This window comes from Bombyx mori, chromosome 4 (assembly GCF_030269925.1).
Source record: "Bombyx mori chromosome 4, ASM3026992v2".
NCBI classification, from domain to species: domain Eukaryota; kingdom Metazoa; phylum Arthropoda; class Insecta; order Lepidoptera; family Bombycidae; genus Bombyx; species Bombyx mori.
In genome coordinates, this window is record NC_085110.1 from 1,302,621 (window position 1) to 1,326,828 (window position 24,208).

General features: G+C 36.2%; 1 protein-coding gene across 5 annotated transcripts; it reads right to left on the bottom strand.

Annotated features, from left to right (window-relative positions):
* Positions 1-236: 236 nt before the first annotated feature.
* LOC733058 (small GTP binding protein RAB5) lies at positions 237-23,679 on the bottom strand. 5 transcript variants are annotated; one of them, XM_012692867.4, is made up of 6 exons: positions 23,467-23,677; positions 18,727-18,977; positions 17,053-17,125; positions 6,901-7,117; positions 5,547-5,667; positions 237-4,648 (listed from the first exon to the last, which is right to left on the bottom strand). In XM_012692867.4, exons 2-5 carry the CDS (start codon positions 18,972-18,974, stop codon positions 5,564-5,566), a joined length of 642 nt encoding a protein of 213 aa, XP_012548321.1. In that variant the 5' UTR covers positions 18,975-18,977; positions 23,467-23,677; the 3' UTR covers positions 237-4,648; positions 5,547-5,563.
* Between the last annotated feature and the right edge of the window lie 529 nt (positions 23,680-24,208).

The window sequence follows — 24,208 nt, forward strand, 5'->3', positions numbered from 1 at the left end:
CACAAGAGGTCCTACTACCAGTTCAAAACATTTTTGCCTAATCTTCGTCAACATCGGGCAACAACCAAGTATCACTTGAAAAACTGCCCCTGGTAAAGATTCCTCCGATAAGTACTTGAGATTAGCAGAGATACGTATTTCCAATAACTTTTAAGTCCAAAAATCTATATATCAACATCGACACAATAACACGACAAATTTAAACGAGAAAGGACAAATAAATAAAACGACATCCCTTTTTTTTTGTATCATTTACAATATTTTTTTATTCAATATAATAATCTTAGTAAATCCAAAATATTTACACAATACAAAACATACATTATGATCTTGTGAGGCGTATAAATCTACTACTCTCCTGTGTTCTATGCATCGGTTTATTTAAATCATAAAGCGAAATTCTAAATTAACAATCGGCCATCAACAGATTCCAGAACCATTAACTTCGACCCACTAACAGTGTGGCCCAAACCTTCTGTTGTCTGAGTGACCTGAACCGGAGTCTTCACGGCGACACAGAGATCTACCAGACTTTAGATGTTCAACTTTGAAATGATTCTAAATAAACAGATCATTCTACGCTTATGGGCCTCAACAAGTCAGAATTAAATAACTTTTAAGGGATTGAAATCATCCTATCTCTAATCTGGTTAAAATTAGGTTTTTTTTTCCCCTCACTATTTCTATCTTTAAAGCAAGTGTAAATAGTGATCAGTGAAACTAATCAAAAACTTTATTCATTTACCCACGGGGAGTTTACTCAGGGACCTTATGTGTTACTTGTTTTTAAGTTTATTCAAAACTTTTAGCATCATCTAAAACATTTCATTTACAAAAGCGATTTTTTTTAAAGGAGCATGATTCAGAAGTTTTTAGTCACAGTTTCTAAACTTAGGCCAACCAGGCGAGATAATAAACGTAAACAAGCGGACCGTTACTGAGTTACATTGCGATAGCGAGGGATTATTATCTCTGTCCTTATCACTCGTACGCGCAGTTATGGCGTCAGTTGGTCGACAACAGCTGTCGTTGTGTTTCGTGGTACAGGAAAGCACTGAGTACCGCAGTTGTCAACATTTGGTCCGCCATTTTGTGAACAAGTTGGAATCAACATTTTGGGATCCAACGTGTATCTGCTGATAAATGGCGAAATTGTGTGGATCATGTTATAAAAGTCGAGGACAATTTTTATAGCAATATTGACAACATGATTGATAATACAATAGATAGTTTTATCATAAACACAGCTGACTCGGACTCTTCCGACGAATCATCTTTGTCTAGTACAGATGACAGCGATTAAAATTCGAACTTTGTAATCATTTATTTAAATAAAAATGTTTTTTACTCCTGAAACTTTGTTTACATTTTTATCTCGTCTGGTTGGCCTTACTTTAGAAAGAAATTAAATTGTGTCTTAAACGTCAGAAGGAAATTTTCCCCATACGTAAATGTGTAGTAAAAGGATTTTTCCTAAACGTGTGCTTTGAAAATTAAAAAGGTATCATGAAAAAATTATACAACAATAAAATAATAAAAATTAGCGTTTAAAATTATTTAAACACAAATCTGCTAAATAGTTCATAGCGCCATCGTAAAAATCCTCATATGGAATGCGATTAACAAAAAAAAGGACGAAGGGAAACCTTTCTTCAAAATGGACAATTAAAAAAAACATACGAAAAATTTTCATTCGTTCATTTTGAACATTTATAAACTGTACATAATACATAATATATAACATTTATTATTAGTAATAATTTTACCATAAACTTCTAAATGAGAAGTGGAAATTAAGGAGTTATTTTCAATTAACAATTGTGTTTTAATGCACTTTTCATTCGTTACAAACGAACGGAAAATTCTGAAAGACGTTTGACTCTCGCCGTGTTGCAAACAAAAAAGAAAAAAATTAAAACCATAGTTACGAGCTACGCGCAAAGATAATCTAAAGACCTAAAACAAAGTGTTCCTTTTATCTAGTTGGTCCAAACAAAAAGTGATTTACAAATAGATTGCGAACAAGCAAAGGCTTATAAACAATGATTATTAAAATTTAGTTAAAGTGAAAGATTACAAGGACCAAACTTTGAAATTATGAAATTATTTTTAATTTACTGTAATATTAATGACATAACGATTTAAAGATAAATGCACCTTCACCACGATTTTCATGTATATGATCTTATAATTTGATTCTCTATGGTCGGGGGTCAGGACCATAGACAAATAAACTAATGATTAAAAAACTATGGTATGATTATATAATAATATATTATGTATGCATTCCATAGAATTTACTGCACTACTTCCGGCTTATTCCGAACATATATACTTATCATATTATTATATATTATGCTCTTAATTGGGAAAAATATTGACTTTTTTTTTAAAGGCGACAACTTCACCTTTCAGTTCATATTTAAAATGTATAATTAAAAGAGAAGATTTCTCACTCAGCACATCTCAATGTGAGGGAAAGCGATACGATCATATAATATATTCGTGCTTTACAAGAAACAAATTTTTGTATATTTTTCCCAACTAAGGCCTATAAAACAGTTAATTGTAGTTTATACAACAAACAAACAAAAAAAAACATTATCGATTACTACTACGCGTAATAGATGCTAGAAAAACACTATTTACTTGACTGATTCAGTAGCGACACAAGACAAATAGAGCAGTGGACAAGCATAAGATTCGATGCAGGAATACTTCGAACACACATTGACCTACACAGAGTGTAGGATAAAGACCGTGCCAAAGTTTTGTTTGAACAAAATCGTTATTTACAATAACACAAAACTGCGACCGCGACACCCCTTGGAAAAATCAACGCTAACTCCACGCGCGATAACCATTTACAATTCCCCACTGTTGTGTGCAACCTCAATACCTTTTTAATGATTACGTAACAAATTTGTAAAATTGTTCCAAACAAATTCTATTAATGACATAAAAAAATACGATCAGAGGTATAATTCACTTTTACTAAAAGGTCTTCTTGTATCACCCTTTTATAATGTGTTAAATGAAGAGTGAATGACATAGGCGGTAATAGCGAATAACGCGAATTGGTTTAGCTTTTAGATTAAAAGTAAAAGGTAAACCTTTAGGGCTGTCGCAGAAAGGAAATAAAATACTTTAGAGTCGGGCACAAACCCAGTGTACCATTCTCCGTAGGGTATTAACGTAGTTTTTATAGAAATTCAGCTACATCAAAGCAGTATATAAAACTGGGCAAGATTTAAAAGAAGCGTGTAGTACAGATATCACGAGAGCGTAGAGATAGTAATCAGTTTATTGTAAAGTTAAAAACGAAAGAAAAACCACTACATAACGCATGTAGTTCTAATCTTATATCGCCAAGTGGCTAATGTTTCCTCGTACAGAAATTAGCAAGTTCTTATGATTATAGCAGGGCTGCCCACCACGATACAGCAGTTCCGATTGTGATCAATAGATGTCGCTAGTGTCTCTACATGTTCGATTTAATAAGTCATGTTTCTTCTATCATTTAAAACATAGCATTGTGTGATACTTATATTCATACAACTAAATGCCGGTCGCTTATATCTCTTAATTAAAGACCAAGCAGAGACCGATCGGTTTAAAAGCGGTAATGCACACATACATACATACCGTGTATGCGTTTGCCAGAAATAAAAATTAGATATACGTTTTTTTTTTTACATTTTATTATTATATATTTTTTAATAATAAAATTAATATTCTATTACACCTCGTTAATAATTACAAATAAGTTTCCATTAAAATCTAGTATCATTGAATGTTTCACTTTTTTTTATATATAATAATAATATATCTTTATATTATTTTTTTACGCCAACGCGTCCGTACCCAACTATGATTCATTAATGATGATCACATTAATATACTTTTAACGTAAAAACAATTATGTAAAAAAAAAAACTCAAAAACATAAATGCTAAAGCCAAATTTACTCAGTAGACGCAATACTCTGGACTGTAATCAATAGTAATACAAGAATGTACACAAGTGATATTATTAGTGCGCGCACATATTGAGTCCTTATAACCAGCGCCTTAAAGTACATAATACGTTGTTTGGTTTTCATTCAATATAATAATTATACTGTTAACTTTTAATTACCAAAAATAAATTAATAGGCGATAGGTCGCAAATGTTAATACAGAATTTATATATCTAGAACAGACAACCGATTTAAGTCATTTATCAGAAATCCGAAATAAAGATAAATTACAGACTCTGAAAAATGTATCAATGTCCTAATGTTAACCACTTATTGGATGTTCAGACATCGACTTTTCGGTCGGTAATTATATTTATATTTTTGGTAATTAAAAAAAATAATATTTATATATATTTTATATTAGAAATTGAAAACCACGATTGTCCGCTGTAAACTGAACCTTGTGCCACTATTGAATTAAATCGCTAGTATTTTTTTATTAAATTTTTTTAATTATCTTAATTTATTTATCCTAGATAATTTTATGGTACTATTATAATAATATATTTTATTGCTGTTAGTAAATAAAATATATAAATAAATTTAACGCGTATATGTTATATATTTATACATGTGTGTGTGTGTTGTGTATCATAGCGCGTACGCCGCGGCCGCCGCCCCCGCACCCAGCTGGAATGTTTATTAAAAACTCAATTTAAATCATATAAAATAATCTAATAATAATATTACAAAGAATCTTATTAGCTCCGTACAGAGGTTGAGCTGAAGGTTGTGTTGACGAGCGTTCTTACAAAATTCAAATTTAATGGTTTCAAGTGTACCTAGCCGGACATCACAAGACTCTATAGTTTTGTCTATTTATTTATTCATTCAAGCATCAATAACTACTCGACTGGAAATGAAAATTATTGTATTATTATAAAATTTTAGGCTGAGTATCGTACTAAAATTTCCAACCATCAAAAATCCATTAATTTGCGCAATTAATAAATACAATTAAAATTTATTTGAATTGACTACTACAGATGTTGTTATCTATAGAAAACAAAATATATTTACCCCGAATGACAGTACTAGACTCAGCCAGAGTATGTGCGAAGATAGACTAATATTTGTTAAGTTCATAACGAATGTTGACATAATATTATATAGAATAATAAGTTTATATGTGTGTAAGTGCGTGTCTGCTTCGTACGTGGTCTGTGGCGTGCGTGTTGCTTCACTGAGCTACTTGTGGCGGAACAAAATCATTTTACCAAAAAAATAACTTTAACCGTTCTTCATGCCAAACATTACACCAATCACAGTACACGGTGCGAGCTTTTGTTTTTTAGCGATCTGTGCTCATCTGTTACCATGGCTCCGAATGACGTCACGCGCAGTGTAGCCAGTAGTTTCGATAATTTTTTTTGCCGCGTAACTACTGCACGTTTGAGTATCGTATAGCGAATCTTGACCTAAAGGTCTTAGTTACCAGGTCATGAAATCACTTAAAAAAAGTATAGCTAGTGACGCGGTGTGTGCGTGCGTGCGGTGTGTGCGTGCGGCGCGTGCGTGCGGTACGTACACGTGTCCCCCCGCGTATCACTTGCAGCACTGCGAGGGTCGCGGCTGCTCGCCGTCCGCCAGGCGCCGCCCGCCCCCCGCCGCGCCCGCCGCCCCCGCCTCGCTCTTTGGTAACTTGTTCGCTGTAACGAACAAATACACTTCAACATTTGTGTACAACATTTCCTTCAACAACTCAAGTTGAATAAATATCGTCTATTCGCATTAAGAGTGTACAATTTCCAAAAATATTCGAAATTGAGTTGCGGAATAATTTGGTATCACCAGTATTTTTCTCATAAATACTGTCAAAAGAACGTAGTTTAGTTTTAGTTTTTTTTTTAGTTTACCTATATTTTGACTGCTATTAACAAAATTTATACATAATTCTATCTTACTTTAAAAGACAGATAATGTAACTGGTAAAAACTACAAAATAAAATATTAAAAATATAATATGTTAAACCTTTAAAACACTGTCCTGTAAAATTTAGCAAGTTTTGAGATTATACAGTTTTAATGCGAGAAGACGATATGATGTTTGCAATAATTGAAACGGATATTTTAAAATGATCCTTTTCTAATGCACTACAAACAATACTATAATAAAATCTTTTTTTTCCCTACCTATTACGACCGGAAGGGTGGGTGAGCTCACCGGCTCAACCTGAGAGAATTGCTATCACTAGCCCTAGCAAGAGTAGTGAGTGCTTCACTGAATCTACCACCGGATCAGAATCCCGACCCACTAAAAAGATTCGGCGAGAAACTCACTGGGTTGTGTCTATGGGTTAGTTTAAATGTATATTGATAGCTGAGAATTCAAATTCAAATTCAAATTCAAAATCATTTATTTCAACTTAGATGCCAGTATGACACACTTGTTGAATGTCAAAATACAAATAACAATGTTAACTCTACCACCGGTTCCAAAAAAAGCCACAGTCCTGAGAAGAACCGGCGAAACAAACTCAGCGGCCTTTTTTTTTTGTTTTTTCTCAAATATTTTCTTTTTTTTAAATAAATAGAAATATTCACAATAAAAGAAAAAACAAGTCAAAAAAAATACTATTAAAAAAATAATAATAATAATGAAAAATGAAAAGGCCAGGAGCGAGCGCCTCATTCCCACGTAGTGCCATCTAGTAACTAATCCTTAACTTTATAATATGCCTTGTTGCACAAACGTTCCTTAACAGTTTTCTTAAATCTATGAACAGGTAGTAGTTGAACGTTTAGTGGGATCTTGTTGAAAAGCTGTACACCCAGCCCCCTAAAAGAGTTGCTTATTTTCTTAATTCGAGCCGCCGGCAACGCAAGCCTATGTTTGTTCCAAAAATTGATATGATGTAGTTGAATTGATATGATGTAGGTACCTATAGCGAGGAATATATCGTTGACGTTCATGGCCGTCTTGGCGCTGGTCTCCATGAAGAGCAGCCCGTTCTCGTCTGCGTAGGCCTGCGCCTCCTCGAACTCGACCATGCGCTTGGCTGCGAGGTCGCTCTTGTTGCCCGCCAGAGCGATCACTATCGACGGAGAGGCCTGCCGTTGGAGTTCCTTCACCCAGTTCTTGGCGCGACCGAATGTGTCCTGGAATAATAAATCAAGAAGAAATGTTAAATTAGATCGCAATTATCTAGAAAAATTACATTCTGATTTCAGTGGTTTTTACGGATGTTCCATTATAACTACTGAACCATGCATTCGATTGACTTGAAACTTTGTATCCATGTAGAAAATACATGTACTTAATGGATAGGCTAATATTTATGTGAGCGTTGGACTCCCTAATAATAATGACAATAAATAATGATGTTAATTTTAAATGCCCAGCGAAGCAGGCGAGTACGGCTAGTAATATATTATTATATTACCTTATATTGTATTTATTGATAGTATTTCTAATAAGTTAGTAACAAAATTAATTTCAAATGAAAATTGTCATCAGAGTACCACACGATCATCTGGTCCCAAACTAGCATTCTCTGAACTATTGAAACCAGAGACTGACGTAAATACTTTATAATACCATGATTAAACATAGTAAAAACTATATTGAAACAAAACTAAATTATATTAAAGTATAAATTGAATTAGTGAAAAATTCTGTATACACACTGTTCTTTCTTTGACATTGTAACATGTAAAAGCAATAAATAAAAGTATGTTTATTTTATTATTTATAAATATAACTAACTAGCCGTACTCGCCCACTTCGCTGGGCATTTAAAATTAACATTATTATTTCTTGTTAATTTATTGGGGAGTCCAACACTAACATGTAACACTACATAGATACAAAGTTTCAATTTAATCAGATGCATGGTTCAGTAGTTATAACGGAACATCCGTAAAAACCACTGTAGATTTAGATATTAGTATAGATAAAACCATACCATACATAAAATCCAGACAAAGAGTAAACATGTTTATCGCATATTTGGCTCGAGGTGGGAATTGACTCTCGGCTCATCAGTCAGGGGCAATAAATAGATACTCCACCATCGAGTCAGCCAACATATTGTAACCACTTTACTACTACTAACACCCTGTATGTTCACCCGTGATCCAAATTGAAATATGTTTCGTGACGATTCAAACAAGAATGAAACACAACACATGTTGCTTGTGTCCCTCTCTGATCTATGAACATTTGTTTTTTATTTATTGCATATATGGATGGACGAGCTCACAGCCCACCTGGTATTAAGTGGTTACCGGAGTCCATAGACATCTACAGCGTAAATGCCACCACCCACCTTGAGATATGAGTTCTAAGGTCTCAACAACGGCTGCTCCGCCATTCAGACCGAAAGGCATTACTGCTTCACGGCAGAAATAGGTGGTGGTGCGGGCTCTGACGCTGTACGTATAATCACGAACCAACGAACTCATTGTCGTATTTATTATAGCAGATACACTCGACGTTACCAGACTCAGGTCGTTTACATTGATAAAAATATATATCGCTTATAAACTATGTTTGTGGGTAATTACGTTCACACACACTTAGCATTCACGTTTTAATATTTATAATCTATAATCAATACATATAAAAATTAATTGCTGTTCGTTAGTCTCGCTCAAACTCGAGAACGGCTAGACCGATTTGGCTAATTTTGGTCTTGAATTATCTGTGGAAGTCCAGAGAAGGTTTAAAAGGTAGATACATATGAAAATGCAGCGGAATGAAATAAAAATAACAATTTTGTTTTCCCTTTGATGTGGCCCCCGTCGGACGGATTCCTTTTGTTTGTTTTAAGTTTATTTTATACAAAAGTTTAGGTCTTTTATTTATCGATTGAGCCACTACGAAGTCTGCCGGGTCAGCTAGTCTTAATATATATTGCTTCTGTGCGTGTGTTTGTCACGGAACTCCTCCTAAACGGCTGGACCGATTTTAATGAACTGTTCTGTGTACCTTCAGGTGGATTCGAGAATGGTTTAGATTTACAAATCAGCCCGGCAGATGGCGCTGCAGTCGGTATCTAGTTTATTTATTTTTCCTAGAAATAATTTATATGGCAAAACGTTTGCCAGGCCAGCTAGTGTCTAATATGACTTGGCGGTGCAGTAGTCAGAGGGCCTGACTGTCGCGCCGAGGGTCGTGAGTTCGATTTCCACATCGGGCAAACATTCGTGTGATGAACGGGTTTGTTTGCTCCTTAAGTGGTCGTTTATTTATATATGTATATATTATATTTAAACATATATACCAGTACTAAAAATTATAATTTCCGTAATTAGTGGTGGTAAGACGTCTTGTGAGTCCGCACGGGTAGGTACCACCACCCCGCCTATATCTGCCGTGAAGCAGTAATCCGTTTCAGTTTGAAGGATGGGGCAGCCGTTGTAACTATACTGAGACCCTAGAACTCATATATCAAGGTAGATGGCGGCATTAACTTTGTAGACGTCTACGTGCTCCCGTAACCACTTAACATCAGGTGGGCCGTGAGCTCGTGCATAAACCTAAGCCATTTAAAAAAGAACCGGATGTTTATCAATCTCTGGTACCCAGGGAATCTTAAATTGGGACCGGTTGACCGTGCGTGATTTGTTCCCAGTTCTATATAAATATATGATTGTAATAATAAGAACTGGGAATTTATATGTACAAACAACATCAAAATAGTGTAACGCGCTGAATCAGGACTTTCATAAATTATTTCATATTTATATGTTATAACATATATTCATAAATTATTTACATAATATTTCATATTTATTTCAACTAATAGCTTGTTACAAGTTTTATCTGATGATACAACGAAATCCCGTTGTTTTTCTTATGAAACTTTCTTTAATATTTGTAAAATAGTTTGTTTAGAGATGTTTAGTTTTGTATTTTTGATAAATTCATTGAAGTAAGAAAGTTGATTAAATTAAAATGAAGTAGGTAAAGAAGCGGGGATTTTTTCCCTCGTAAAATCGTTTTTAGAGACATGTTAAAATTACAGAGTAGTTAGCTTAATATAGATTATAGACGACACGCAGACACGGCAAAGGGGTTAACACAAGTTTTTCGTAAAGCAAACTCGTCGGCAACAAACAGTTGGACCACACCTCGTGTGTGTGTGTGACGGTCCCGACTTAGGGGTCAAGAGCAGTCATTATATATGTTTGTTTGTTGGCCTAATTGATGTTTTACCGTCGTATAATAACCAAATTACTCGGGCGACTATATCGAAGGATTAAATTGATGATAGGGGTGATATTTGTCTTTGTAATTAAAGGTCCCTTTTATTTGGTATTAGCATCAACAATTTTATGTTCTTCATTGAACTTCAAATAAGTTTACTCTATTCAAATAGTTGAAGATTATTTTTTTTGTTTTCATATTTTTTCTAAATCTTAACTTATTAATGATTGTCCTGTAAAGTTGCAAAAATGTCGCTTAAACAAAAAAATGTCTACCCCTCGATATTATTATGATTTGATCCTGAGGCGGCTATGGTTTACTTAATTATGTGAATACAATTTATTTTATTATTACATACTATTTCGGCCGTGAAGCAATAATGCGTTTCGGTTTGAAGGGTGGGGCAGCCGTTGTAACTTACTTGAGACCTTAGAACTTATATCTCAAGGTGGGTGGCGCATTTACGTTGTAGATGTCTATGGGCTCCAGTAACCACTTAACACCAGGTGGGCTGTGAGCTCGTCCACCCATCTAAGCAATAAAAAAAAATTTAAATAAATATATACTGACTGATGCTGACACGTCCACCTTGTAAGAGTTAGGGTGGAAGTTAGCATCGCGTTAGCTACTCATAAGCTCCATTAACAGCTTGAGAGAACTAGGACCGCGTCTCTCCTCCGACATAAATGAATTTGAACTCCACAGCGGGCGGACAGCCGATATCGGTCCATTGACTAGACCGTGCGTGCTACATTTACGTGATAACGGCGCTATCAGTACCGGCCCGTCTGTCGGGGAAGTCGGAACGGGTGCCCTTGACCTCACAAGACACACCTATACACACGATATTCATTATGCTACCAAACGTTTCCACATTCAACGAACCAAGTTATAGACGTGGAAAATACACGTAAGAGACTTATATATAAATGATATCTCGACTTTCTGTCTGTCTGGCCTAGAATAGTAACACCCTATTTCGTCCCATGAACGTCGTAAAAGACGAGCACGTGGCAGCAGCAATCTCTGAGATACTTCTATGACAAACGGGAATTGACAGGCAGCGGCTTGGCTCTGCCCCTGGCATTGCTGAAGTCCATGGGCGACGGTAGCCATTCACCATCATTCACGTAGACATCTAGAGCCCAGAGACATCTACAACTTAAATGCGCCACCCACCTTGAGATAAGTTCTAAGGTCTCAGTATAGTTACATCGGCTGCCCCACCCTTCAAACCGAATCGCATTACTGCTTTACGGCCGAAATAGGCGGGGTGGTGGTGGTACCTACCCGTGTGGACTCACAACAGGTCCTACCACCAGTAATTACGCAAATTATAATTTTGCGTGTTCGATTTTTATTACACGATGTTATTCCTTCACCGTGGAAGTCAATCGTGAACATTTGTGAAGTACGTATTTCATTAGAAAAACTGGTACCCACCCGCCTGCGGGATTCGAACATCAGTGCATCGCTAGATACGAATGCACCGAACGTCTTATCCTTTAGGCCACGAAGACTTCAAAGCAAAGGGAGCTCTATAATATCTACGGGCTCGGTAACCACTTTATAACAAGTGGGCCGTGAGCTCGATCGAACATGTATGCAATAAAAATAAACGGTGGTATGACGTATTGCAAGCACGTCTTACATTACGTACCATCGCACTAACTTCTAGCGTAAACCAATTATCCACAGAAAAAAAACTCAGCAATGTGGACGCGTCACGTGTTACGTCACATTGACGTCATAAGTAGTGCCTTCAGCAAATCAGGTTTGAGCCTACGTCCTTCCGCCGTTATATATTAAGAGCGTCAATGTGACTTTGTTACTGAAAACAATTCGATCCGTTTACATATATATATATATATATAGATATAGCACACGTTATTGAAAACACGAGTTATCAAAATGGCACTAAATATAGGTATTGAATACAATATCAATCGAAGATGAAACATCTTACCCCAACGTAGGTCGCATATATTCAGACAACTGTGGTCGTATAGAAAAGCTATACATATTTACAACCCACCGCTGTATTCTAGAAAATTTGTTTTTATACTTATTCTAGCGGGTAGTTATCATAGAAGAGAAGATATTTGAGAAACGCCTGAATCGCGCTAACGAGATGTGCAAGATGAAATTTGCTTGCATATACAAGTTCCACCCAATAACATTCGGACCGTCGGTCTACCGAGCAATTTCATCAGGTCGGTGGAAAATGTTCCGTTGTCTTTTCCCTAAACTGATGATCCCGACGTTATCTGAACACGTAACCTTCTGATTGCTCTGTTATGGTATAATGTATATATTATGTTTTTTGTGCTAAGCGTTAAGGCGATGGTATGGTCATGTCTATGACAAACCCTTTGGAAAAAAGCTAATAGGAGTAGAGGGCTTCGATTAGCGATAATAAGCATTTTTATTGATGTATATTGACAGACGACATCTGGTATTATGTGGTCGTAAGCGCCAATAAACATAACAAAATGAATGTCTAAATCTTAATCGCATAATGTTCGTCCCATCATTTGAATGGCTTACAATACGCGTCCTACTCCTACCGTGTCGCGATTCCGATCCGGTAGTAGTTTCATTCGTGGAGCAGCTACATGTGAGTTGTTAGGTCTCCTTTAGAAGCGCTCGGGTAGCTGTTACCAAATTCCACCCCTTCTGGCTGAGCCCTTGCTCGCCTAGTGAAACTAGAAAGGCCTCCGGGCCACTAGTAATCTTTCAATCAAATAAAAAAAAATACTCCTGGTAAACTCCGCTTGGAGGTCTCAGTATACCGGTGCAATACCCAAAATGCTGTGTGTTACCTGTCAATCCTTTAACCCGACTGTTAAGACATTCACACGACGATTGCTTAACAAAATTAATATTGTCCAATTTGTTTTTATTTCAGTTTTCGTGATAACAAATATTCTCCTAAACTGTCTCGCGTTGATGTTATGGACCGATAATGCGGTAGGTATTTTATCGGTCAACGATCGACTAGTTCATCTGACATTAGCACGTCCAACTTGAATATGTTCATTTTTTTTTTTCTAATAGATAAAACTGGTTTAACACTTTATAATTAAAGCTGTTATCGAAACGTGGGCGGTGGCCGACGAGGCAACTCTGTGCGAACGCTCTAGACCCTGACCCGTGTTAACCGAAACTTCACACGTCACATTGCAGTATCTTTTTTTTTTTTTCTCATTCGCTCATAACATTATGCGATTTGCCAGTTTAACGAACTCCTCGAAATCATTTATCTGTCACAAAAGACAATTGTTTGTTTCGATAAAAATTAAATGAGATAAAAAGTGATGAATAAACAAAATCACTCATTTCGTTCGCACACTCAACACAATGGTGTTAATATTATTATAGTGGGGGTATAGTAGTACTGCCGACGACGTAAATGGTTATATTTTTTTTAAATTATTAACGAGAACGCCACTATGCGCATCAACGTTTGGGCAAAAGACTGAGGTCTTCATTGCATTGCTATAACAGCTGGCCCGCCTACGGAACCAGGAGGCGCCATTGTTTCACAGCTGTGTTTTCTCGTTGGATCTTCTTAGTAGGTGGCATTGCGATCCGTTGGTAGATTCAGCGAAGCATTGCTCTTGCTAGGGCCAGTGTTAGCAAATCCTCTCAGGTTCAGCCCGTGTGCTCACTTATCCGTCCGGACGTAACTGGAATAGCCTCTTAGGCTACCAGCGAATAGGTAGAAAAGAACAGCAGTGTTGAAGACGCGATATAATGGATTATAAACTAGCAAATCTCGTCAGGACACAAGGGATGACACTGCTTCGAGGAGTCGAGGGTCACACATTTGTATTTGCAAATAAACAAAAACCTTTGTATTTGATCTGTAACTTGTAAGAAGATATTCATCCGTGATAAATTATGAAATTGCTAACTTTATACTGGTAAACGAGCTCTCACTCCATGTTAAGTCTGAAGTCCATGATGAATTCCATGGGCGAAAGTCACCACTCACCACCAGGTGGGCCGAATGCTCGCCTGCCTACAAGGGCAATAAAAAAAGCGACAACCACGTCCCATTGTCGCCGCAAAGTGCGTGCCCCTGCGCGCTGGTGACCACTTAACACCAGGCAGACTAGATTTCGTCTACTTATCTAATCCAATAATGAAACACAAGATTACAATGGTCCGTCAATAAAACAGGTCAATAAAACATCGCAATGAATACTTACAAAAACACAAATAAAGGTAATTGGCCAACAGTTATTGACTGATAAGCTGTCTGGCGGGACGGAACTTTATTGGATAGATCGGTATACGAGTTCACGGCTAAACTGGTGGTAAGTGGTTACTGGGGCGAATAGACCTCAAAAACATAAATACGGTCCTCGAGACATGACTTATTCGATCTGAATGTATCGAGTATACGTGAAAGGAACCGTCTCAATGAATTTTAACCGTTATTAAAATGATGTAAATAATAAATGCTTCGAATTTAATTATGCACTGCACTAAAATTCGCATGACAAATAATGACAAAGCATACACGCTGCTTTTAATTTATGTAATAACTCATTTTCACTATGCTTGGCGAATAAAGGATTTCTTTCTTTCTTATTTTGTAGAAAACGTCAATCTACTGACAAACTTCTGTTGCAGTTTTATGTTCATATAATATAATATAATATATAATAATAAATATTATAAAGAGGAAAGATTTGTTTGTTTGTTTGTTTCGAATAGGCTCCGAAACTACTGGACCGATTTGAAAAATTCTTTTTCCATTAGAAGCCGACATTGTCCCTGATGAACATAGGCTACTTTTTTTTATTTTATTTTTTTGGTTTCATGTGTGTTTTAATGTTTCTGAAGCGAAGCGAGGGCGGGTCGCTAGTATGTTCATAAGATGCAAAATAAAATTGATAATAATATCAGATACTAATATATAAATCTAGTGGTTTTTACGGATGTTCCGTTATAACTACTGAACCGTGCATCCGATTGACTTGAGACTTGGTATCCATGTAGAAAATGCATGTACTTAATGGATAGGCTAATATTGATATGAGTGTTGCGACTCCCTACACCAGTTGCGGGGTCGTTAATGATGAGAATCTTTGTGGGGTTGAAAAATAATAATGTTAATTTTAAATGCCCAGCGAAGCGGACGGGTACAGCTAGTTTGCCTTATATAATTAAAAGTTTCAATTTCGTAACAATTTCATTTTGTTACGACTTGAAGAACGAATGTTAAATCTTCGATACGCTTCGTTGCTAAACGTGAAAACACTATTTATCTTGCCATTTGTCCTGCTCGCACTCATCAGATATTGACGCGTTCGAGAGAGACGAAGTCAGTGTTGTATTAGGGACAGAGTCGCTAAACGCCCGGCAAACATCACCGACGTGTTATTGACCTAGTCCACTACTGAACTAGTACTTTACTTTTACTGATGGCAGGAACTCTTGTGAGTCCGCACGGGTAGGTACCACCACCCTACCTATTTCTGCCGTGAAGCAGTAATGCGTTTCGGTTTGAAGGGTGGGGCAGCCGTTGTAACTATACTGAAACCTTAGAACTCATATCTCAAGGCGGGTGGCGGCATTTACGTTGTAAATGCCTATGGTCTCCGGTAACCACTTAACAACCAGGTGGGCTGTAAGCTCGTCTACCGATTTATGCAAAAAAAAAAAACATAACTAAAAATGTCACGAAACTTTGTAAAAAAAAACTTGCTAAACATTGACAGCATTGACTTTTTTTTTGCTATCAACTTCAAAACTAATTAATGTCTGAAGAGAACTCGAATTTTTTAAAACATGTAACGGAAATGTTTTTAAACAGTCAACGAACGTAAATCAAAACATGAATCGGTTGATTCATAGCGAAAAACCGGTATATTGCCCGGGGCACGCGCGTATTTTGGCACGGGCATATATTATTATCACCCTGGTCAGACCTAAGTCATCGTTATACAAAACTCCCATACACATCCATCCACAAAACGTACAACAATTTCCTATGATTACTATTATTAAATATCCCAACTCATTGATTTGGGGAGCCCAAAATTTTAGTAACGAAAAGAAGACAGCAGTCTCCTTTGAAAATGAGTTCAGTTTAATGTTTAAAATTTAAAATAATTTAAACCAATTTTTTTCTAACATTAAGGGCGGCGCGATAAACAGGGCCTACGGTGGCATCAAACCTAAATCCATCACTGTTCCTTACTTACCATAATGAGTAACCATTTTTATTACTACTAAACACTCATAACTTTTTAAAATGTACACAAGTTAAAAATAACTTAACATTATCAAATCGTATCTTATAACTTAGGTATGTTCACTGCGGTACATTAAAGTACAGCGATTCCTATTATCTAATTAAAAAATTATAAGCCCCAAAGTTTGGGAGCTGGTGTCCCGAAGCGTGGGCATAAAGCTTCAGTAGCAGCTTTTTTTTATTGCCTTTGTAGGCAGACGAGCATACGGCCCACCTGATGGTAAGCGGTCACCGTCGATCATGGACGTCAGCAAAGCCAGAGGCAGAGCCAAGCCGCTGCCTACCATTAAGCTTTTACTTTTTATCATACTGAAACTTTTTATCATTTTGTAAGCACTATAGAACTTTGTACTGTAGTGAAAAAACATACATTTCATATAACATTATTTATGTCGCGAATCGCCAGTCATGCGATCTGAAAGGGCGTGTTCCACCACAAAGGTTAAGTCCAACAAAATAGTTTAAGTATTTTAGATACACGATGCATTAAACACACCTACAGCTCGCGAAAATTAACTCAATTCAAAAGACTGTTACGAAATGTCTTTGAGTTTCCTTTAATAAGATTACGGTCACATAATACGCGTCTACTAAGCAAAAAAGCATAATATTTACCTGATTAGTTATATCATATACTACAATAGCAGATTGGGCTCCTCTGTAGTACATCGGCGCTAAGCTGTGATACCTGGATGAAAGAAAATCAACCGGTTATTTATTTCCACTGAACGCACAAATAATATATTTATTTGTTTATATTTGAAGTCGTCGTGGCCTAAAGGATAAGACGTCCGGTGCATTCGTTGTTGCGATGCACCGGTGTTCGAATCCCGCAGGCGGGTACCAATTTTTCGAATGAAATACGTACTCAACAAATGTTCACGATTGACTTCCACGGTGAAGGAATAACATCGTGTAATAAAAATCAAACCCGCAAAATTATAATTCGCGTAATCACTGGTGGTAGGACCTATTGTGAGTACGCACGGGTAGGTGCCACCGCCCTGCCTATTTCTGCCGTGAAGCGGTAATGCGTTTCGGTTTGAAGGGTGGGGTGGCCGTTGTAGCTATGCTGAGACCTTGGAACTTGTATCTCGGGGTGGGTGGCGCATTTACGTTGTAGATGTCTATGGGCTCCAGTAACCACTTAACACCAGGTGGGCTGTGAGCTCGTCCACACATCAAAGCAATTAAAAAAAAAAAAAAAAATCTAATAGGCGCATAATTATACCACCTTCAGAGCTAATATGGAGCTGTAATCTTTCCATTAAGAGTAGCTTCATTTGTGGTCAACACAAGCGAAGAGACATTAAGAGTAGGTAGGTAGGTAGTGTCATTTATGACCAACACAAATGAACCAACACGAGGTCTAAGTCTCTATTGTATTGTTTATCGGCTGTCTCATCGTTCAAATCAAAATGAGCGGAAGATATAGGCTGGACGGTGGAGCCTACACAGCCGGGCTCACCGTACCACCAGTAGATAGGCTACACACATTTTTACAACGATCGAGTCATCCTTTGTTACTATTACAGGGCATTATAGGGCAATAGGACAATAATATATCAATACCAATCCAGCAATTTTCCCCCTTCTTTATCACCGGTAGCCTAAGGGGCTATTTCAGCTACGTCCGGACAGGTGAGTGAGCTCACGGGCTCAACTGAGTGAATTTGCTAACACTAGCTTACGCTACACTTAGCATGAGCAGTGCCTCGCAGAATCTACCACCGGATCTGAATCGCGACCCACTGAGAAGATCCGACGAGGAACTCAGTGGGCTGTGTCTATGGGTTAATTCGCTCGTCGAACTCTTTGTCGTAATCGAAACGATCGACGAGGACGGTGACCGGTGCTTGAGGAGTCTAAAAGCATCGAAAGTGGATCTGCGAGAACCGACAAGACATCGGCGGTTTCGGGCAATGACGACTTTGCGTTTTCCCAACGCCTGGATCGGATAAGAAATTAGCAGTTGTTAGACCGATAAGAGGATTACCCGTGCAGCAACGTAATTTAGACTTTGACTCCGTATCTCAGGATGGAATTTGCATCGTCGAATTAATTTTATACAACGCGGTTTTCAATTGTTTTCAATTTTTATTCGACTGACTCAGAGTAAAGGTTATTTTTTTTATAACGTGTTTTGCGTTGTGTGCTCACGCTCGGCAGCTTTTTAACAATATATTAGTGGGTAGACCATAACAATTTGAGTGGCGGTTGCGTAAGACCGGTGCCGAGATAAGTAGAAGTATGACGTCATTATTTTTAGCATGCTCTCTCTCAACTGACCTCTCCTGTCCAGCTGTATCCCAGATCTCGAATTTAACGGTGGTGTCGTCGAATCGAATGGCCTGGGTGAGGAACGCAGCCCCGATGGTGCTCTCCTGGTACTCGTGGAACTGTCCCTTGACGAATCGGAGCACCAGCGAGGACTTGCCTACCGCAGACTCGCCCAACAACACCAGCTTGAACTGGCAGACTTTTGTCTGTGGAGCGCCATTGGGCCTCTGTGCGGCTCCGGTCCTGTTTGTCGCCATATCCTGTAAGGAACCTCTATTTTATTATTATCCAATTATACGATCTGATAATTAACTGGTAGGACCTCTTGTGAGTCTGGTGGTAGGACCTCTCGTGAGTCCGCACGGGTAGGTATCACCACCCCTCCTATTTTCCGTCAAGCAGTAATGCATTTCGGTTTGAAGGGTGGGGCAGCCGTTGTAACTGAGACCTAAGAGCTTATATCTCAAGGTGGGTGACGCATTTACATTGTAGATGTCTATGGGCTCCAGTAACCACTTAACATCAGGTGGGCTGTGAGATCGTCCACCCTTCTAAGCAATAAAAAAATGCGAGGCCATCACCTTGTTTGTTGAAGCAACACAATAACCACTAACACTTGCAAGTCCAAACAAAAACGTGTACCTACGTGTAATTCACACGGTATAAAAGTGAAAATTTCCGAAGTACATATTTTATCTCATCGCCTACAATGAGAAGAGACAAACATATAGGTACATCTGTATATTAGATGTATATTGTTACTCATTTCAGTTCAAAGATTCATTTCCGAGTAGAAGTGAAAACTTATCTATATAGTATGCCATCAGCCCGCATTCTAAGTCCTATATATATGTCTCTTTTTAGTGTCGTTTTTTTTTTCATTTCATCTGGTTGCAAAACACAATGGTTCTAAAAATATTTTCATTGCAACAAAGTAAAATATAAACACCTCTCTGTTTAATACCTAGTATAATTAGTTGCGAACGTCACCTCTTGAGATATTACACCTTATCATATAGTGAAGAGTCCATTTTCAAGTATAAGCCTACATATTGAAAAAATCTAGGAAACTTCTCAATATATCAATTAGCATCGAATGTTCGTTGAGTTTGACAAACCGGCCCAAAATTTATTATTATATTACATACATGTTGAAAAAATAATTGATTTTTTAAACAATAAGCATACATATAATCAAGGAGTGAAAGACTATTTGGTATAAGCGACATTTCGCTTATTACGCGACATTTATCTTTGGTCTAATTAAAGGTCCGCCTTATTTAGTATTAGTATCAACAATTCGATGTTTTTAATTTAACTTCAATTACATAAGTTTACCCCATTAAAATAGCTGAAGAAGTGTTTTTTTATGAAGATATTTTTTTCAAAATTTAAAACTTTAATGTTTTTTCTGTAAAGTTGCAAAAATGTAGCTTAATCGAAATAACATTTCACCCCTAGATATAATATAATAACGCGTATTGTCGTCTATGACTCCGAAAATAATAAGGCGAACGAATTAATGAACTGGACTATATATATATAGCAAACAATTCCTAATTCAATTTTCTTATTACACTTCCTTATTGATATAAATGTTAAATATTTATAACTTGATAATATTTTAACTAAATAACTCATTAAAATCAAATTAACTTCAATATCTAATCAAAAAGATAAAAACAACACAAAAATTATACCAACCAGACAGCTGAATTAGAATTATTTTAGCTCAAATTACATAAGCCTATTATTTCAAGGTTAGAAGCCCCTGGTTACAGACAAACATGTTGATACACAGATAATGTGTCATAGAGGAATACCTTAGTGATTATATTAGAAATGTTTTCTTTTTGTAGCTGGTTTGACTAAACCGAACAATGCCCAGACTAAATTTTCACTGTGATAAAATTGATTGGCTTAAACTTTGTTAAATTTAATATTTTCCCATCCATTCTGTATTCTCCAAAATTATGTGTTCAATATATATGTACAGTATGTAATCTATACTAGTATATCTTGTGGTTTAGTTTCTTATTTTTTGTTATTAATCGATGTTGTATTATCAGCTCTCATTTAAATACCTTGAACATCTGGTATGTTCATTAACTTAAAAGTACCATGTTCAATATGCTCCACAGCATTGCGTACTCTGATGTAGTAACAACTTAGAGCAGTCCACCAGACAGCTAACTTAATTTAATACAAAAATCAGCTAATTTTTATTTTCAATACCAATAGCAACATTAAGCACGTTACCTAGTATTATGGTTAGTGGAACAAGTTTTTTTTACATTCAATTCATCGATAAAATGAAAACTAGACTTAGTGTTGTTGAATTTGTTAACATAGAGTTTTTTGCAATAAAATACAGACAATTCAGTTCATCTTCATGTTTATTTCAATTTAGGTTAATAGCTCTTTTTGGTATCATATCATTCACAATGATAAGAGAATTATAACACCTAAGTTTTAAGAATTTTTTTATAGATTAGAATCTCCGTTTTAGCATGTTTTTAATTTTTCTTTTTTTTTATTATTGTTTGAACGGCGAGTGAACGGTCTCCCATCTGACTTTAAGTTGTTACCTATACATGTGAATGCAGACAGCCATCTCAAGACTTGAGTATTTCATGATCCCTTTATTGTGAAAGTCAATTGTGAGCCTGAGTTAAGCACGTATTTTAATGGAATCTCTCAAAATTGGTACCTGCAAGCGACATTTGTACACCGGCATAATCACAACACTTGATATGAAGACATGGAGCTTTGTATTCACTAGGCCACAATGACATCGAATATTTTTGTGCATTTTTTTTTATCTGTATATGTGCATAATTATGACAGTAATACACATTAGGTGATAGAGCTTAAGACTCCGTCGAACTTAAATGATCTGTAATTGCTGATTTTTGCATTCAATAAATAATAAAAAAATGTGTTGAAAGATGAGTGCGTTTTAATTAAACAATAAAACGTAATAAAACTTATAGACCAGCAGCTTTTATTTATTTGTAGGCAGACAAGCATATGATCTACTTTATGGTAAGTAGTCACCATTAATCATGGACACAGCCAAGCAGATCTATCTACAAATCACAGTAAATGTAATAATTATGCACTCACACTGTCACTAATGTAACAATAAAAATATAATAGCTTAACATTAAATTTAAATTTTGCTATGGTGCACCAGTCTAGGTCCATAATTCCACAATCTATGCTACAAGGTGAAAATTACTGCATAATCAGTGTCTGGTCATTATATGTCTCTATGAGAGATAAAGAACAGTCAGTAAAGAGTAGCTACAAGTACTGGCTGGTGTCGTCATCCCTGTACACTTAGAAATGCAACATTGCACGTGTATATTTTACACTACAAATATATACAAATTCACACAAGACTTGAAAACTCAATGGTGCTTTTTCGGTTACAGAACCACCTACTCATGCTGATCATTAACCCATAATTTTAAATAAATAGGGTAGTTAAATCAAAAGAGCTTCTTAGACCATACACAAAATGTGATCACAGAAAAAATGTATTTATTGATGACAGATGAGTTATATTAAATATCTTAAACAAAGATAACTTATAGCACACAGGAAACAAATCTGAGTGATGTTGAGATCATTAAGCATTCTACTCGTAAGACCAATCTAACTGAATAAAATGTAACTTGTGATTATGGTAGCATAAATCGACAGCAAAGTCAGAAATTCCCCTGACCCTCATGACACAAAACAATGGACCACACACATCAGCTGGTTTTTTTATTGATTGTTAATATTGCAACATTGCACAAAAAAATCAGTTACTTTGCCTCCTTGGGAAACATCAACTCTACAAAATGTCTTTGTTTTTGAGAATACTTCCCTTACACTTTGTGCGTTGACTTTTCTTTGAACATAAATATAAATTTAGTAAATTAACTATTTTTCAGACTAATACTTGTAATGATTAATAGAAAATGATTTTCATTTTGAACAATGCAATTTTACATTTCTACTATCCATTCATATCTTTATCAATTTGCTAATATGACTGAGTTAATTGAATTACAGATAATGAAGGCCTCACTTTCTCTTTCTTAATAGACATAATAGTGATGATAGCCTAAGCATTAACAAAGAAAATAAAACAATTAAAAACTCACCAACTAACAAACCAACAAAAACACAATTCGAGACCATCAACAACTAATGAGCGAGAAAAAAGCATTCACTGATCATGAACAAGGAATTATTGTGCCATTGTATTTTTTTCTTCAATTCAATAAAACCTCTTTGCCACAATGACGGCGAAGTTGAAAATCGGATGAAAACGGTAAACAACGTTATCTCGAACATTTAATCGTCGCGAAATCACAAAGAAACAAAAGATCCTATACTGACACTTATCAGTAAGGCGCTCGGCACATTTCACGTATTACAAAAAAATGTGTACATTTTAATATTTTTATCGGATACGAACCCCGTAACGTGTCTGTTGTTATGACTAACCACTAACTGTCTCTGTTCGTATCGCAGTGTTTCCTATTAACAGTTAACAAAATTATTAAATCAACGCCCTCCTAAAATCAGCTGAACGTCACGAAATCACTCTAATGGGATCATCACCGAGACAATGCAATTATTACCGACTTTACCACCACACAATTACCCGAAGACTTTAAGTTTCGTGCACACTTTCAACAATATTCGATAAAATGACGCATTTACTTGATTAAAAGGATGTGAAAGACGTACCCTCCCTGTTATTGTAGCTCCGTTCTGAACTTTTTCTTGGGCGACAGATCTTCACGAAGTCGCCGTGACACCGAAATTATCATTAATTACACACTTAAACAAATATAATCATTAATCGTAAATGTAAAACTGGAAAATCTAGAACAGAAATCCAAAATGACCACGAACAAACATGGAAGCGAGAGAGCGAGCAAGATGTTTCACAAGAAATTGTCTATGGCACACTATGACATTCAATCAATGTCACTTTTTCATACTTTTATAAAGGAAACAAGACATTTGCAGCCCATTATCTAATGAGATTTTCTTATTTTCTCTGAAAATTTAAACACAATTTCGAAGGCAAGGAGTGAAGTTGTGTGATTTGTTTTATTTTGTCTATTTAGTGTTTCTTCAAGTTTAAATGTGTAATAACGGTGGTTTGTTAACTGTTTAATATGTGTGAAAGTTCACAAATGTGGGAAAATAAAACAAAGCCACTGGACGTAACCTCTCGGGATCCTACAAGAAGTCCACTGAAAAAGTCTGTCTCAGTCATCTCATCTCATTTTAGCTAATCTTTTCATCTCGGTTGATTAATTTCTCAAATTAATCATTTTCATTTCATTTCACTCCATATTATCATTTTTCATAAAAATAAGAATATAAATTAAAATACGACTTGACCTAAAGGTCTTAGTCACCAGGTCATAAAACCCTTTAAAAAAAACTTGCGTAGGTAGGTACGGCCAGAGATTAAACA